Source organism: Ammospiza caudacuta, chromosome 2, assembly GCF_027887145.1.
Source record: "Ammospiza caudacuta isolate bAmmCau1 chromosome 2, bAmmCau1.pri, whole genome shotgun sequence".
NCBI lineage: Eukaryota > Metazoa > Chordata > Aves > Passeriformes > Passerellidae > Ammospiza > Ammospiza caudacuta.
The window spans coordinates 25,824,616-25,842,963 of record NC_080594.1 but is presented as its reverse complement, the minus strand read 5'-3'; the positions used below and the strand labels follow the sequence as shown (position 1 = coordinate 25,842,963).

The window sequence follows — 18,348 nt, the reverse complement described above, 5'->3', positions numbered from 1 at the left end:
TGAGTTTTATGAACATGATCACTTACTTGCAATGTACTGTAATTAAGAGGGGGAAAGTAAATGTCATCCTTTACTTCCTCATTCTTGGACTAGTTCATCTTAAGTGGTTTTCTTGGAATAGTTGTTGAAAGTATTAAATTTATTAAATCTGACTCCTTGGGGAAGGGAAAAGGAAACAGGCGTTTCAAACATGTAGTTCTAAGTATTGCATTTTGACAAACATCTGTCATCAAAGATTCACCATCTTTCACCTGCACATTAAGGATTCAACTGTTGACAAGACGATTACTTATTTCTTACTCTTGGAAGAAAAAATAATGTAAACCTCTCCCTAGGCATTCTTCTTATCCTGAAAGACTGGGAAATGTATTTGGAAATGTATTTTGAACTCTAATGACACAATAGGAGCAAAACAAACTGTGCTTCTTGCATTTTTAAATACTGAAATGCTTATATAATAATTTTCTTAGAAAATGGTATTTTAAAGGAATGAGTGGTCAATAAGTTAGGGATAACCTAAGAGAAAAAGATCGATGTTGGTAATAATATGAGTTAGGGCTGCAATCCCTTCTCTTGCAGAAAGACACCACATTTCATTGCAGTTGCATTGTATCTTCTGGCTCCTGGCACACAAATTCACAGTTGATCTTTCTTTACTGAGCAATCTGCTCAGAAAAAGGCCTTGTCCCAGTGGCTCTGAAATTATTTTACAGTGAGATGAGGTCTACTCACAACAGCAGAAACCGTACAGCTTCTCTCTTCTCTGACTGTTGTCTTTGTCATGATGCTTCTTGAGCTTGAAATTCTAACAAAATCAATTTTTGAGAAAGCTTGAGACACAGTTTTAAATCCATATTCTGCTCACAACAGGCAGTCTTCATCTTGCCTCTGGAGTGATTCTACTGCTTCAGTGCTGTTCCCTAAAATTTTTTTATCAACTTCTGAGGACTGTGGTTTCTGATGGAGTAAAACCTACAGTCTTGGAGTCCCACAGTATTAGTGATTGAATGCTGCTGCTTAAGGAAAGAAAAACAGCATCTGTTGAATTTAGACCACGTCAGGGTTGCATTTTTAGGTATGTCACTTTTTGCAGATTCTTCCAGTTCTACAGCTAATCAAATAATTTTTTCTGACTGCCCACTTATTTTTAAGGCCCAGTAAATGATGCCTTTTCAATTTAAAAGTCTTTATTCTAAAAAGCCCCCTTATTGTGGGGCTTTCTGCTTCTTTCTTCTTCATGTATATCTGATGTTTTCTGCCCTTTTGTCAATCAGGTGTCTCCTGTCTTTTTCCTTCCTCACTCCATATTTTCTTACACATGATCTGTGACCATCTCCTCACACGATTTATTGGTCACTGTTTTAGTCGCTGCTTTGGGGTCTTTTTCTGCAGCATGTGGGAACATCTCTGTTAAATATTGCCCAGGATTTGAGGAAGCTCTTGTATTGTCATTGTGAAAAATGCATGTATTTTATGATTGGCTTTTCACAATGCATGTATTTTATAATTGGCCTTTCACAAATATTAAAATGAATATTATATGTGTTGTGTTAGAAATAAATGCTTTATTAATTCTCTTAAGTACTGTGTTAAATATAGTTTTAGGTTATAAAAATTGTTAAAATAGAAACTATGCTATGTAAGATGCTTTGTTTAACAGAAAGGACTTGCAGCGAGATAGCAGCCACAGGACACCTAGATCTTTCAGAGAAAGGGAATTTATTGCCTTCTTGTCAGAAGAAACGAACTTCTTCCCGCCTCAAAGGCGCTGTTAGGATTAGAAGGAAGAAGCTGACACTGACCAGACGGAATCCTGTCTTGAATGGAATTTATGCATCATGTATGAGGTGTATGAATACGCAACGGGCTGTTGTTCTTAAGGGTTAATCCTTTGTTAGCCGGTGTCCTTTTTCGGGCTCGCGATGCCCAGAAAAAGGTACCCGGACGTCCCTAACTCTTTGTTTTTATTGTCTCATATTGTCCTGATTCAATTTGTCCTAATTGTTATTACTCTAATTGTGTTACTATTCTTTTTAACCATTTTATTACTATTAAACTTTTAAAAAATTTAAAAACAAGTGATTGGCGTTTTTCACATCATGATACCTTTATATATGCTTCTCGATGCAGATATTACCTTATATTTGGCTTCCTAGTATGTTTTTTATTGATGTATTTAATGATAGGTCGTGTTAGCAGCAAATGAAACAAAGGAGAAGAGCTCAATTTAGCACTCATACTGACGGTTTGTGAAGGGAAGGGCTGGGAATTTAATTATCTCCTCTTCCTCTACAACTTTTTCACTGACTCAGAGGTATTTAATTCTGAAATATTTTCGGCATTTTTCTAATCAATGCCTTGATTTCACAAGTGACCCTTCACAGGGAGAATGGACCCATCACTCTTTCCATCGCATCTCCGTCCGCGGCGTGGCCAAAAGGAGGGAGAGAGGGAAGGGTCGGCAATGGCTCCTACAAAGCGTGGCGGTTCGTTGCGGTGGTGCTGCTGCTCCGCCGGGAGGTGCGCGTCCGTGTGCGGGGTGCAGCCGAGCCGAGCCGCTCCGTGCCGCCCGCAATTAATCGCCGCGCACCGGAGGAGGGAGCAGGCAGAGAAAAACGAAAGGTGCGAAAGTCTCAATTTTTTAGGAATGCTCGTCACCCCGGTTGGTGCCCTTGCTGCTCTACCATGGCTCCATGAAACAACTCGCCGAGGCGGTGTCTACGAAGAGCGATCGCTGTAGAGCGGCGCTCGGCAGCGGCTGGACCCACGGCACGTCTGTGGGAGCGCCTCACCTCTTGATCCTCAAACAGCTCTCAGGAAGTTGGCCGGTTAGCTCAGTTGGTTAGAGCGTGGTGCTAATAACGCCAAGGTCGCGGGTTCGATCCCCGTACGGGCCAATTTGTCCTTTTTCTTTTCCCCTTGGAGAAAAGACTTAGCAGAGGATCTCTTTATTTTGTTTTAGGGGCGGAGGGCTAATACGGAAAGGAACGCGGTCCCTCCCAAGAGGAAGCTGGACTTGGGCGATCATGGGGGGACAGTGAGTGCCAGGCGCGCCGCCGCCTCTCCCCACCCTGCCCTGCTCCTGGAGCCAAGCCAGGCACCACCCGTACACCAGAAGCTCGCAGCAAGTGAGGTGCTACCGGCTCGTGGAGGGGAGACCACATTCCCATGTCCAACTCCTCGTTAGTATAGTGGTTAGTATCCCCGCCTGTCACGCGGGAGACCGGGGTTCGATTCCCCGACGGGGAGGAAAGAACAACTTTTTCCCTCGATCGGGGGGAAAGAAAACCCGTTCTCCACTTGCTTTTTTCCCCTTCCGGCCCCTCAGCGAAGTTCGAGCTGGGAGACAAGCCAATCAGCCCAATGCTAGGAGGAGCGCGAAGGCAGAGGTGGATGCCTTAGGGCAACATCCAACAGCATCCTGATCCACTGTCAACCTCCCTGGCAATGGAACTGGCTCGAGCAGCATTGTTCTGCTGTGTGGTCTGCTGCACAGATGCTCAGTGCTGATTTTCTCAAACGGACAGCCATCCTTCCGTTCTCATGAGGTAACACTGAGACCTCAACTCACATCAGCCAAGTTATAAGCACATCTTAAACCATTTCCCCCCTCTACAATCAACAAGATACCATCAAAAAACACATGATGAAGTACTACCTTTTCCACAGCTTCCTGAAAGCACAGTTTAAGGTTTAATGTAATACCAAATATTCCCTTCATTCTTTAAAAAAATGTTTTTAAGCATACCAACATTTTATAAAGGCAAGCAGTGCTATTTAGGCACAGATAATCCTTTCATTTCCCTGAAGACACCACAGTAGTTTGCCATTTTGCAGTCATCTAAAGCATGCAGAGTAGCCCTGTGAGGTGTTCACCGGTCCTTCACAAGGCAACAGCAGCTAGGGATAACACTGTTAGCCCATCAATCTAAAAGAATGAGTTCACACACTTGCAAGTTTTAACAAGTCTACAGCATAATTAAGGCACGAGGTAAGAGTATAAATAGACGCACTGAAACACCATGCAACAGCAGTTTGAATGGGCTAGTTTGCAGGCATTCCTGTTCTCTCAGAATGGCTCAGTGGAAGAAATCAATCCTGTTTATGATCCGTGTCAGTGCACCCAGTCTTTGGGATTTCGCAGAACCTCCAGCATTTCTGCTTCTTTCGAGCTCTCTGGTGGGTTGTGCATGTATTCCCACCTGCAAGGAGAAGGGAAACTCACTCAAATGGCCCAGCTCACAGCCACTTCTCCTGCACCAGGCGGTGTTTGGACTGGAGTTGTCTTTTCTAAGGATGCAAAGCTACATACACAGTTGATACTCTTGGCTGAGATGACAGATATGGTTACAAATCACAAGTTCAGTAAAAACAAATAATAATGTCACCAGGGCAGATGGGAGAAATGTTAGCTTCATCTCTTTACCAACTTTTGAAAAATCTGGAAGGACAAGGAAAAAGGAAAGAGCAGTACCCCTATGTCCCATAAGGCATGCAGGTCTATTTGCAAAAATCTTGTAACAGTCTCTTGTGACACACTAGTATAACTAGGAAAAGGAACAAAACCAGGAACCCACAGAATTCTGACGGTGACACAACCTTTTTCCAGAATCTCAACTGGAAGCTCTATGAGTCTTTGTTGAATTTTGGTTTTAAGAACAAAAGTGGTGAAAGATCCCTTTTTTCATTGAAAAAGCAATTGAAAGAGACATGACAGAGAAAGGAAAGTGTCAGCGGTCACAGAGAGATGGGTACATTCTCCTTCCATTTTGCCCCCCAAGGAATGACCCCTTCATCCTGTGAAGTGAGCTAGTTACATTGATGAAAAAAGGCAAACCCAGACAATCACCATAATTATGTCAAAACATAGAACATACACCACCAGGTCAGGGACACATCAGGTGTTGTCAGTGGGATAAAGATACATGGTAAGAACAGCACTGCCTTCACTCCCTAGCAGAGGGAGGTTCACTAGTGAGTTTTATGGAATTCATGACAGGACACCCAAAAGCAACGGGAATAAATAGTAAATGGCCAAATTTCCTGGTGTGACAAGCATAAGCAAGATGGGTTAAAACCTAAAAGCACTGTTAAAAACAGTATTTAGCCAAGCAACTGAGTAATAAAATGGCAGGTGAAATTTACTGTTGATTGATGTGATGGACACAGAAAAAGGTTGCACACAGATTGAGTTAAATTTTATTGCCCAGAAAAGACTTTGGCATTGTAACAGCTCTATAAAAAAACCCACCTCAATGCTGAACAGCAGTCAAAGCCAACAAACATTATATTAGGACTGTGGAAAGAATAATGAATTAAAATATTGCTATGCCGCTATAAGTCAGGAGCACACTTGCATCTTGTATCCAGATATGTAGCTTACATTGTCTGTTCCTTATCCCCGGTTCAGAAAGGGCACAGTAAATTTAAGCCTAGCAAAAGTGGCAAAAGTATGAAACATCAACTGTACAAAAAAATAAAAAGAGCAGGAAAACAAACTGTCAGCCTGGAAAACAAACAATGAAAACTCCCCAGAAGCCTTGTAAAATAAAAACTGTAATAGAGAAAATGGACAGGAAGAAAATAATGTTACTCAGTGAGAAGTCAGATTAAGTCATCAGGTTCAAGTAGAAAACAAAGAGGTACTTTCTCATACAACACACAGTTAGTTAAACGGTGCAGCTCTCTGCCCCACATTTGGCAGGACTGCCAGAGGCTCTCATGGTTTCTAAGGGCTACTAAGCAAAAATCCATGGAGCGAGAATAATAAATCTATCAAGAGGAACTAAGCAAAAAAACTATAATTTTTTTTTGCCAGAAAATCTCTATGCCACATACTACTGGAAACTAGGTGAGTACAACGGAGATGCAGCTGCATATGCAGAATAGAGAACTGTACTTGTCCAGTTATTGTATCAGGCATGAACTCGTCACTGTTAAGAGACTAGAGACCAGAAGAGACCTTGGATTTAATCCTATGAAGTATTTTACTAAGAACAGTGTCTGCTGCAACTCCACATAACCACACCCTTACCTTGCAGTCAGTGGCAGAGACATAAGAATGCTTTCGATTCTTGATCCTGGTGTCAGAAGGCCAAACTTTGTACCTCTGTCATAAACCAAGTTGAACTCTACATACCTACAGGAATGAAGAGATGCAACAGAAAAATCCCTAGTTTATTAGCAGAAGTTGGTTGTGCTTTCTTCAAATGGCAGACGCCAAACAAAACCAGCCTGTTTTTCTGCTGAGTTGGCATCAACTGTTCTGCAGCATCCTCTGCATAGGAATGCAGGTGTGACCTTGCCACTCCACAGAGCACAGGGAGAAGTGACCTCAGGTAAGAGACTAGAGCAGACCAACTGTTCTAAGGAGAGCAGTCTGCAGGCTCTTATGCTGTACTGTACTCCTCCCAGGCCTCAGCCCTGCTGGCAAGCTTGACACTACATTTACCTTGGTTCTTCTCTTTGTGGAGATGTAATAAAGAGGCCTTAAAGGTACTGAAAATAACCAGAGAAAAAATTCTACTGTGCAGTCCTCCATGCTGAAGGACACATAAGCAGCAAGGCCAGAACAGTGTTTCCTGGTTCCTGGGAAGATCTAGAAACAGCAAAAGTCAGACAGCTTCAGAGCGCTGGCTGGGATTTGTAAGTGATGAAATAGACCATTTTCTGCTCCCAGCATAGGAACAGAGCTGTGACAATTCATCAAGGATTATCTCGAGAGCCAATACAGGGTGTTTGTACTTAAAGATACAGGAAGGGAAAAGCTCTTATCTATGTGCAGAAATGGAAAGCTTTACATAGCCCCATAAACTGCAAACAGACCCAGGGAAATAGACAGACCTCAAGAGCTAGTCCTGGCTGCAACCTAGAAAAGTTATTCCACCTTTTAAACTTTGCAGGTTTGCTAAATCCCATCCACAGGCTGGATCCTGAAAGCCCAATGTTCCCAAGAACAGTCCCACCAAATTAAGGATGCTTGCTTAAGTGACCAACAGCTGCAGGCCAGTGATCTGAACTTGAATGCTTACACTCTTTCCATGCCAGTCTCACATTTCTCTGCAGAACAGGCAGAAACTAAAGACTCTAGTTAAGCACAAAGCATAGTTTCAATTCTCCATACACTCAAACAGTCACAGGACGTGGAGAACAGAGTACAACTGTATTGACCAATGTACTTAAGCTTTTGCAGCATTAACAGTTGGTGACATTAGACATCCTCCTAAGTATTTTACAGTAACCTTGGACCATGCCAGAATAAAAAAATCCAACTCTCTGTATTCTTTTACAGGTATCCTCAATTCCTTTACAGGAATTTCAATGCCAAGATCAGATGGATCAGATGTATGTAAGGAGCTGAAAGAACTCAAGTACAGTTATTCCTGACTTTCTGGGGTTTTCCTGCATTACTTAATAGGAAGCCACCATTCTTTTATCCTTAGCTCCTCATGTGACAGAGTAGCCCTATATACACTACCTCTGGGCTGCAGGAGAGGGCAGGATTCAGGACATGAAGCACACCCACACCCCTTGGCCTGTTACACAGCAAAAGCTTCTCTTGCTTTTTGAAGGAGTTGAAAAGAAATGGTGGCGCTTTGTTTGGGTTGCTTGTGTTGCAACATGGGAGAGTGGGAAATGCCTTCTTTGCACCCTGTTTAGCAATCTAGCACTGGATTTCAGAATTAGTTCTATGCACAAAAATGCTTAAATTCTTGGTGAGCTTTTTTGGCCCACACAACCTGTAACCGTGAAGAACTAGCTCATATTTTTTTCTTGCCAGCCCAGTCCACCTCCTGTGTATACTTTTGTTCCTCCAGTACTCACCGTCCTCTCCGAAGCTGTTGCCATAGCTTTTCCTCTGGTGTGAAGGAGTCATGGCAGTGCTTTTTCACAATGGGAATGTAACAAGGCACAACAGCTTTGGCACAACTCTTTACAAACTGGAATACTTCCTCCTTGGAGGGAGAGTCCACATCATCAAAGAATATGCCTCCAATCCCTCTACGCTCACCACGGTGCTTGATATAGAAGTAGTCGTCACACCTAGAAGCAGTGTCAGATGATTACTAATATGGTCCAGAGTATTCAAAGACATGAACAGTACTCCAAAGAGCTGCATGCTGCAGGACAGAACCAGTGAAATACTGCCCATAAGTCAGTTTCTGCAGGGCTGGGTGCCCCACTGTTTCCCTGATGCCCAGAGGCAGGACAGTGCAGCATCACCTGGAAAGCACTCCTGCGTCACTTGCAGTAAAAGCTCTGATTAAATGGTCTCTGTAAAGCTACACATCACCACAAAGTCACTGAACACCCTGGCAGATGCGCCCATGTGGGTTAATCCAATTCGTATCCTCAACCAACTCTGAACAGAGACATCTAATTTCAAAAATTTCAAAACTGAGGGCTCTTGACAGCTTCCATTCCCAGCATTATATGTAGTTCTCACATTATTTGGACAGCTTTCATATGAACTCAGACTTGGAAGAGAATTTATTCTCTTTGGCATCCAAGTAAAAGAATTTTCTTCATCAAAATAAATTAACTTAAGGCCCCAAGACCAGATAAGAAAGCAACTGTCATGGCACCCTTCCTTGGAAAAAGGCTTTTTAATAGTTAAAATTTGAAAGACTGAATCATTATAGCAGTGGCTTTTCATGACTCGTGTTTAAGTTTATAAATGAGTAAGGACAGCTTATCCTAAAAGCAGTTAATCTCTTTTGTATTTACAGGGAGTATTTAGTTGTGAAATTACTGTAACTTGAATGACTTAACTCCATCTTTCTTATAATTCCTTGCTTGGGCATGCAAGTCTTCACATGGAGGAGAAAGCAAAATGAAGTATGAAGCAGGAACCATCAACATCAAGAAAACCTGGCCTTCCATTAGGACTAGTTTTCCATACAGGACCAGTTTTCCATATATCCACAATCGTTCTCAAGCATTATATATGGCATGGCCATAACAAGAAAGACATAGAGATGTAACAGATAAGCTACTCTATTTTTTTATTCACTGGGATAATCCGTGTTTTCTATTTTATGATAGCAGGAAGAATTAGGGAAAAACACCGAGTCAGAAACATAAAAGAGAATAAGTCTGACAAAAATCTTAAATCTAGATCAGGTAGACAATGTGGTAAGTGTAATAATGTTTTTCTTTAGCAAAGTGGGAAAACGTTTCCGACCCCCTGCAGCTGGCATTGCAAACCTGCTTAAGCAGCAAAGAACCAGACCATTAAGGTAGATTCTCTAAACTACCATGCAAAAAATCCTCCGACAGCAAGACTGTAATCTCAAGGCTCTACAATATGTCTCTCTACTAAGTGGTTGCCACCCAAACTACAACACCCACTTAATCTCCTGTCCTCAGACAAGACCTAGTAGCTTACAAAAGGGTACCCCCACCTTCCTGCATACACAGCCTGTGGCAGATAGGATTATCAGACACAGAACAGCAAGTTCCCACTTAGCAGTGGAAGATCCCATCACTTGTATCTCTCAGCTCAAGAAGAACATTAAAAATTTGCATCTTAGAAAATGTGCTGTTGAACTCCCAGTGAATGTGTCACCAGAGAAAAAAATACAGCTTCATCAAATTATGAAGCTTCTACATTAAGGACAATGTCCTTGACATACCTGGAAATTACCTGGCTATGAAGGCCAGACTGAAGGCAGAAAAACAAAAATGAGATTTTCAAAACTGCTGTGATGGCCCAAGAGCTCACATTAAATCATGCACATTTACACGAGTTCACTGTAAAGAGAGTTTGTGCAAGTTCAGAAGTCTTATCCTAGTTTAACACCAGAGGCTAAAAGGAATTTTATCAGCTTAGTTTTTCTTTGGGCTGTAGACTTATGATCCCAGCTGTCAGCCCTCAGACTTGAAAAATCCAGGATTCTGTAAATAAGGTATTTCTTTAGACAACATTTTGTCCCAGTACACTTCTGATTTTCATTAGGGCTTTCTGATACTTTTCAAAAGGCATCAGAACCTACAGTTCCTAGTGTACACTTAACTGCCAACACCCAGTGCTGCTTTCTGCTCCTCCCAAGCACACCTTTGTTCACGTACCATTTCTTGTACTTGGGATACAGCTTTAGATCATGTTTGTCACAGGCTTCTTTCAGAGTCTTGTGAAAATGAACAGCATCCTCTTCATTCAGGTAAGTTGGAGTGAGGTCAGTCCCACCACCAAACCACCACTGTTTAGTTCCTATAGCAGAGGCAAACAGCAACATTTTTCTTTTAAACTTCTGAACAGCAACTTGTTGCTAGTGGTTCACCAAAAACTAGCATCTACTTTTACAATACAAAACAACATCATTTTTCAGTGGTGTCCCTAGACTTCAATAGTTAAAAATTTGACTACAAAGTAGTGCAATGATCAGTGACTTCAGGAAAAGATGACACAAACTTCAGTGTAGTGAAAACCATTTTGGACTACTGACCGTGACTACAGGACAGCAGTTTCACAAGATGGGCTGGTGACTCTTGACATACCTGGGAGCAAACTCGCACTGGTTCTTGATCTCTTACCCTGCCATGCATTCACACTTCCTTGGGGCAGAGTCAGACATTTCATACAGTCTTCATTGGACTATAATCCTTACCATCTGCTTCTTCAATTTCAAAGTATCTGTAGTTGAAGTGCATGGTTGGAACATGAGGATTCTTTGGATGGATAACAGAGCTCACACCCATGGCGCAAAAAGGCAGCTTCCCTGGATAAAAGGATGCACAGGAAAAGCTCGTCAGTTTTTCAATAAACTTCATTTGTTATCATTTAAGGAATATCACTATTTTCCCTTAGGCTCCAAGCCACAACAGGAAAGTGTCTCATATTGGGTCACCCATCATTATTAATCAGTGGGCAAGTTACTTCTTATCCATACACTTCTGTGCACCTAACGCAGCGATTTCTTTGGTATTTGTTCTAAAACGTGACAATACTTGGGAGAATCCACCAGATGAAGACCACTTAAAACATAAGACACTGCTAAGGCTTTCTACCACCCCCAGTCCTCACAATTACCCTTTGTTACACAAAGGTGTGTTGAGTCCCCTTTAGCCTTCAGGTGTTGTTGGTTTTCTCCCTCCACCTTTTTGGTACATAATTCCTGCACTGTTTCACTGTTGCACTAGAGACTCATTATTGAGAGGCCACCTGTGCCTACAATACATTCCTCATTGCAGCAAGACAGAGAGACAAGCACTCCCATACCTGGCTTTCTAGGGACATGAAAGTCCACCAGTCAAGCTTACTGATTAGAAATCACTATGATACAAATGAAAACCTTTGAACTTTCATCAGTCTTGCCTTCCTCATGTTCTGCTCAAAGGCCAGGTTGCTTTCAGAGTACCTGAACGGGAATACTCAGGTCAACACGTCCAGGTTCCCCATCCCAACTGCGCGATAGACGCCTTACCGTCCTTGGCCTTCAGAGACTTCCCTCTGCTTCGCATCTGCCGCGCTGCTTCCTCGGACAGGAACCCGGACACGACGGACACGTTCACACCCGCCTTCTCGAAGACCTCGCCATCCTGCAGCACGCAGCTGATGCCGCCTCCGCCTGCCAACGCCAGGCTCCAGGTCAGGGTCACCGAGGGGTGACCAAACCCGCGGTGCCGGTATCCGCGGTCTCCCCCGCGCCTCCCCCGTACCTTCCTTCCTTTCCCAGCTGTCAACGGCGAAGGAGGCGCCGGGGTCCAGGTCGGCCAGGGCGCGACACATCTCCGCCTGCGTCTCCATGATGAGCACCTCCATGCGGCTCCGCAGCTCCCGCCGCCGCCGCCGCAGCTCCCGGAGCCCGCTCACCGGCGGCGCCATGAACCGCTGCCGCAGTTCCTTCTCCTCCTCGTCCTCCCGGGCTGCCGCCAACGCGGCTTGCCGCCGCCACAGCCCCAGCGCCAGCCCCAGCCCGCCCAGCGTCCCTGCGGCCGCCAGCGCGGCCCGCCGCGCCCCCCGGCTCACCGGCCCCGGCGGCGCGGAGCCCAGTGCCCGGGTAAAGGGGAGGGCCGGCGGGCCACGGGCGGCCCCACGGAACAAACGCGCTGCCGCCGCCATGACCGGCACCGGCGCCGCAGTGCCGGCGGGGCGGGGCGGGGCGGAACGGGGGCCGAGCCGGGTATGAATTTGTGTCTGCCCACGGAAACGGTTAGGTAAAGTCCCTCTCAGATCATCTAGTCTGGTCTGTCGTCTATCACCCCATTGTCAGCTAAACCACAGGGCACTAACTGGCACGTCCAGTCTTTCTTTAAACACCTCCAGGGACAGTGACTCTACCTCCTCCCTGGACGTTCCAATCCAATGTCTAATTACCCTTTCTGTGAAGAAATTCTTCCTAATGTTAACCTAAACCTTCCTTGGCACAGCTTAACGCTATGTCCTCTCGTCCTGTCGCTGGTTGCCTGCAAGAGAATGATTGCCACCTGGCTACAACCTCTTATTAGGTAGCTGTAGAGAATGATAAGATTATCCCTGAGCCTCCTTTTCTTCAGGCTGAAAACTCCAGCTTCCTCAGCTGCTCCTCATAAGACTTGTCCTCCAGACCCTTCACCAGCTTCATTATTCTTCCTTGGACCTGCTCCAGCACCTCAATGGCCTTCCTGAACTGAGGAGCCCTGAACTGGACACAGTGTTTGAGATGTGGCCTCACCAGTGCTGAGCACAGAATCACTTCCCTAGTCCTGCTGGTCATGCTATTTCTGAAACAGACCAAAATGCCATCGGCACTCAGCTGGCTCATACATGTGTGCAAGAAAGCCCATCCACACTGACTGCTGTGAAAGAGTGAAAGCATCCCATAACCCTCCCATCTTGATCTGGGCTGCCCATTGTGTGAGGATGCCGTGACAGGGAGAGCCATCAATGGATGCAGCACTCAGGTGCCACACCTTGCCTGGTGCAGCTTTGGGAGAGAGCGCTGTGCTGTCCTTGTACCTGTAAAACATCTCTGCATACTGCTTACAAATAACCTGATATTGTTGGTGCAACTACGTGGGGCTGCAGAGTAATTTTGTGAGTAATGGCTTGTGCAGGGCCAGCTGGGCATTGCTGGAGTAGGAGTGAAGTTGTATTTTACTGAGCTGTCTTGTGAACCATGAAAAAGAATTGCTCTTCTGTGTATGACATTTCTGATTTTCTACTCATAGTAATGAGTTTTTAGATCTGAATAGTTTGTTGGGACCACCAGTTTTGTGCCATAGGATTCTTTCCTGTGGATCTTAGAGGGCACATGCTTATCCTTTGTTCTTTCTAAAGTTGAAGCACGTGTTGTTTCCTAATACAGTGGAGGAACTAGACACAAGGGTAGTGAAAGGGTTTTGATCTCACTGCAATTACAGAGACATGGTGGGATAGCTTGCATGACTGCAGTGTTGTCATGAAGGGCTATGCACTGTTTAGGAGAGACAGACAGAAAGGTGCGGTGGTGGAGTTTCCTCTCTGTGAGAGAGCACTTGGAACGTATGGAGCTCTGCCTTTGGTGGACAACAAGCAAGTCAAGATCGCATGGGTAAGGGAAAAAGGGCAGACTAATAGAGGTAACACTGTTGTGGATGTTTGCTACAGGCCACCTCATGCAGGAGAAAGTGCATGAGGTCTTCTACAGACAGCTTGAAGCAGCCTCACAGTCACAGGCCCTGGTTCTGGTGGGGGACTTTAACTACTCTGACACCCGCTGGAGAAACAACAGGTGGCAAAAGTGATTAAGGGTCTGGAGTATCTCTCTTATGAGGAAAGGCTGAGGGAGCTGGGTCTGTTCAGCCTTGAGAAGAGATGACTGAGAGGGGACCTCATCAGTGTCTATGAATAACTGAAGGGAGGGTGTCAGGCTCTGCTCGGTGGTGCCAAGCAATGGAACAAGAAGGCATTGAGTAGAAACTGATGCACAAGAAGTTTTACCTGAACAGGAGGAAATGTGACCAAGCATGGAAACAGGATGCCCAGAGAGTCTTCATCCCTGGAGAACTGTCTGGACACAATCCTGTGCCATGTGCTCCGGGTGGCCCTGCTTGAGCAGGGAGGTTGGACCAGATGATCCTCTGTGGTCCCTTCCAACCTACCCAGCCTGTGATTCTGTGAAAATGAGAATTCAAAATAACAAAGAGAAGGTCTGTGTACCTCCAGGTGTTGAAAAGTACTGCATAGCACAAAAATGGCTTAGCCCTGCAAAATTTGCACTTTGGTATGGGACTGTTGCTTGGAAAGAGTAATCTGGTATTTCTAAACTGTTGTGAGTAGAAAAGTTGTCCATTTTTTTAAAGGTTGCAGAGTTCACAAGTTAAACCAATTGCTGCCAAGTTGGAATTCTAACTATTTGTTGCTAATAATTTCATGTTGTAATCACCTGTTGTTAATAGTTTTCCTTTACTTACCTGTTCTTGATGGTTAGAAATCCCCCTTTGTTGAGTATCACCCTGCTGCTTCCTGGAAGATGGCGCCCGGGACTGTGAGGAGGAGGTGACATCGGGGTTGGCATGCAAATGAGGAAACCCCTCACAAAATCCAGCAGGAAAAACCTCTAAAAACAACGAGCCACCACGGAATTAAGAGATTGAAGTGATGTCTAGACGTGAAGAACAGAATCCAGTGTCCACTAAGACCTGTTTTGCCTTTCATACTAATCTAAAAAGAAAGAGGAACCCGAATGTCAAACTGAAAAACCAGGAATCTCCTGGTGCTCTCGTGAGGATGGAAGCCCCAGCTCTGCCTGCATAGCAGGAAACACAGCTGCACTCTTCCTCCTCCTCCGCGCCACTCCTGGGAGCAGCGGCGGCATGAGAGCGGCCCGTCGGTTCTTCCCACCCAAGCTGATTTTTAATAAAGGCATTAAAAAAGGAGAAATATCTCCTGCCCTATTTATTTCATTAACTGATTTGCACCTGTACTACCAGAGCATAGATCAGTTTCAAGTATGGCTCTGAGGAAAGTGTGGAGGTTAATCCCTGTTAAGGATTTGGGCTTCATTATCTGCCTCTTTTCACTGCAGATTATTTTTGGGGGTAGTGTCTGTCTGTATAAAGTGATTATCTTTGCTCGAAGGCATAGTCCATGTTCTTATTTCTGATCTGGTTCTGCTCTTTGGCAGCAGAGGATGCTGTGAAACCTCTGAAGCTCTGCAACAAGGAACAGATCTCAGCTTGTCTCCCTGAGCTCATCTCTCTTCTGCCATCAGCTGGAGAATATGATCCCTGATGAGCAAGGAAACCCGACCCAGTAGAGGTAGGAGTGAATGTGTTAAGAGAGGTCTGTGGCTTGTAAATAGCTTGGAAGTGCATAATGCATACTGTTTAGCATCAAAACATTTAGATGTATTCAGTTGATACAATTCAAAAAGAAACTGAGCTATCACTGCTAGCCCTGGATAAAGAACTGTGGAAAGAGCAGCCAAAACCCCTAAGATGGTATTGCCCTTCCAAGCTCTTCACTGTAGTAAGCTCTGCTCTTTCAGTAGGTTTATTTTAGACATTATTAAAAACAGATAAATGTCGGGGCCAAGACATGTAAAACACATTCCCGCTGATGTTGGTGGGGTTTTTTCTGTACTAGGTTGAATGCAATCTTTAATTGATAACATCTGGTAATTCAGCTGGATGGGACCTCTGGAGGTCTCTAGTCCAGCCCCAGGGGTTCACCATTCTCAGTCTGGATGAGGTTGTGCAAGGCCTTCCTTGTCCAGCTGCAGTTAGAAAAACCTCTTTCCTCGTTTTTCCTGGGCTCCTGCCTCAGCGCTCCACCACCCCCACCTGGAAGAATCTGGTGAGAATTTCCTTTGCTGCAACCACATTGCCAGATCAATGTCTTGGTCTTGCTGGTGAGGTTTAGAAGCATGACTGCTTTACACACTGGGATCGCTCAGGCTGGATGCAGAAGCCTAGTCAGGCTTTCACTCTGTGTTGGTGGTGAGGAGTGACAGAGTGTAAAACACTCACTCTCTTTCTGTGCTAATACTGTCATGTTAGCACCTTGTGAGGACCTCCTCTCTGGCAGCACATTAAGGCTGAAATGTCAGCCAAATACTGATGTGTGTGAGATGCTCAGCAGTGATACAAGGTAAAAAAATGACAGCTCACATTTTGATCTGCTTTTGCAGTGCATAGCGTGTGTAGGGTATAGGGTAGGTCTTTCTGTGGAAGTACTAATAGGAGAGGAAAAAGGCACTTGGAGTTTAGCTTAGGGCCAAGACTTAAACCTGGAATTGGTCTTGCATTTACCTGAACAAGAACTGAATCTGAGGACATGTACCTTTTGCTTTTTTAGACAGCTACATGAAATCCCAAGGTTTTGGCCTCCCTTAAAATCTCCATGTCAGTTTTATAAGTTTGACTGAAAATATGCATGGTGAAATGACTTTGAACATTTTGTTTCTTAGTGTGTTGTCCATTTTCATACCTGTATGTGTTTTGTTGTGAGGGTCTTGCAATAGGTTTTGTTTTCAGTGACAGCAAAGCCATTTAGATTTGCTTTGTAGTCAAAACCTCTACTGGTGCAAGTGAGTGTAATTCTAGAGAAGGTTGTAAGGCTACAGTGATTTCAAGTAGATTTGAAGAACTGGACTTCTATTTACAGTATTATGTAAGGTGACCTCTTATGAAGAAAAGAATGCTTTTAATTTGTTGTTGTTGTTGTTGTTTTTCCCTATACTTTGAAAAGAGTTCTGAAGCTTCTCTGCTGCTGCTTGTATTTAGGTGTCATCTACCTTGGTTTTATTTTTCTTTCTACTGAGAATATATGGATAAAAATTATATTAACAAAAGAACAAGAGACACTGCATGTTCTAAGATAGCAAAGCATGATCAGGTCTCATTCATACTGAGACATGCATATGCTTTCACTTAGGCTGTTGGATACTTTTATTTTGAGTACTAAATTAATGCAGTTGATTATCAGAAAATAGGAAGAAAAAGATATGTTGAGAACCCAAAAATTCCCCATCAATTGGCATTTATCTTACTTCTGAAATTGAAAGAGCCATTTTCATCCAGTTTATCACACAAAGCATTGATTGTGACTTCAAAAAGATTTTGAGGGCTTGCAGTTAGATAAGTACTCTTGTTTAACAGTCATCTCAAAGGTTTTGCATGATACTACAAGTTGAATTAAGTTATTACCTGAGTAAAACAGTGAGAGAGAAGTGAAAGCTTTGGTGACTGAGCTGAAACAGTAGGTGACGTGAAGGTTGCAAGAGAAAGATGAAAACCTTTCTTTCTGCATGTGTTATCTCAGTAATTTGTCGGGATGGCAGATTCATAGGAATCCTCCTTTTTTTTTCTTTGTTTTTTTTTAAATGCAGGATTGATTCCTCTGGGTATATGAAGGAAGGAAAGGATAACTACAGAACAAGAAGCTGCTGGAATTCTTTCAGGCTATCTCCTGGGAGGTAAGAGGAATTATGCAGTGCTTTAGGAAAACCTTTCTTCCATTATTGATTGATCACTTTTGCATAGTTAATAAAAGAGAAGTGAAAAAGTGAAATATAGAGGTTTGCACTAACAGGCCCCAAAATGTGCCTGCATGCAGCCTCCCCTGGAAATGTGCCAGCACTCCCTGTGATGAGATCCGTTATTTTCCCACTTCCTTTGTGCCCTTCCTTGAGCTCTGCCTTCAGATTTGCTGTCACACAGCACCATCTTCATAAAACATTAGGAATTTTCCCCAGCCATGGCTATTGCATATGTGACTTCATCCAGAAGAAGCCAAAGCATGACCTCTCTCCCAGGTTTCCAAGGAAAGGGAAACAATGGGCAGAAGTGATCTGTTGGCAAGAATTCTTTCTGTGTTACTCCCCTGCCCCAGTGTTGCAATTTTTTCTTTTTTTGTAGCTGTTTATACACACTACATGTAATGTTTACTGTTATGAAAGTCCATCCAGCAACCAAAATACATAGCTTTTTGTCCTCCTGGAATAATAGGTACATTTTTTTATGGTTAAGCTAAAGGACTGGCTGGATTAGCTCACAGGTCTTGAGAGACTTGTGTCTGCAGCTAGTTCTGAGTTCAATTATACTACCACATACATTGTGGTAGTATAATTGAAACTTCTTTACTGTCTGGGCAGCTCAGGATTATCAGGAAGACTAGAGGCAGGGAAGGGTGGGATGCATATGTTGAGAAGCAGCAGGAGAGTTTAGGGCAGAAAAGCAATTTCTATGGAAAAAGGTGCTATGCTCACTCTTGCTGACAAGGAAAGTGACCAATATTAAGAATTGTGGACAGCACACAAGAGGGCTTTGGTGGTCATTTTAAAGCTGGCAGTTTGGGACTCATGATGATCCCTGGCTCAGGCATTTTTAACCTGGTACAGTGGGACTCATTCACTGTCTGGTAGAACTGTAGGCTTAATGCAC

General features: G+C 43.9%; 1 protein-coding gene and 2 non-coding genes across 3 annotated transcripts; 2 read left to right on the top strand and 1 right to left on the bottom strand.

The window, feature by feature from the left end:
- The first annotated feature begins 2,823 nt into the window (after nucleotides 1-2,823).
- TRNAI-AAU (transfer RNA isoleucine (anticodon AAU)) lies at nucleotides 2,824-2,897 on the top strand. Its single transcript has one exon. It is a non-coding gene; the product is annotated as a tRNA-Ile (tRNA).
- Nucleotides 2,898-3,177: 280 nt separating this feature from the next.
- TRNAD-GUC (transfer RNA aspartic acid (anticodon GUC)) lies at nucleotides 3,178-3,249 on the top strand. Its single transcript has one exon. It is a non-coding gene; the product is annotated as a tRNA-Asp (tRNA).
- A 421-nt stretch (nucleotides 3,250-3,670) lies between these two features.
- Nucleotides 3,671-12,064, bottom strand: CPOX (coproporphyrinogen oxidase). The gene is made up of 7 exons (XM_058823524.1): nucleotides 11,662-12,064; nucleotides 11,427-11,570; nucleotides 10,611-10,721; nucleotides 10,072-10,213; nucleotides 7,825-8,043; nucleotides 6,035-6,139; nucleotides 3,671-4,202 (listed from the first exon to the last, which is right to left on the bottom strand). The coding sequence occupies exons 1-7, from the start codon at nucleotides 12,062-12,064 to the stop codon at nucleotides 4,115-4,117; spliced, it is 1,212 nt and encodes a 403-aa protein (XP_058679507.1). The 3' UTR covers nucleotides 3,671-4,114.
- Between the last annotated feature and the right edge of the window lie 6,284 nt (nucleotides 12,065-18,348).

What these genes read in the sequence shown, in the direction of transcription:
- CPOX (XM_058823524.1), bottom strand. Translation starts at nt 12,064, where the DNA reads ATGGCGGCGGCAGCGCGTTTGTTCCGTGGGGCCGCCCGTGGCCCGCCG. An exon ending in CAGCTGGGAAAGGAAGGAAG is followed by an intron (nt 11,571 to 11,661) that starts GTACGGGGGAGG and finishes TGGCGTTGGCAG; the next exon opens with GCGGAGGCGGCATCAGCTGC. An exon ending in GTCTCTGAAGGCCAAGGACG is followed by an intron (nt 10,722 to 11,426) that starts GTAAGGCGTCTA and finishes CCTTTTATCCAG; the next exon opens with GGAAGCTGCCTTTTTGCGCC.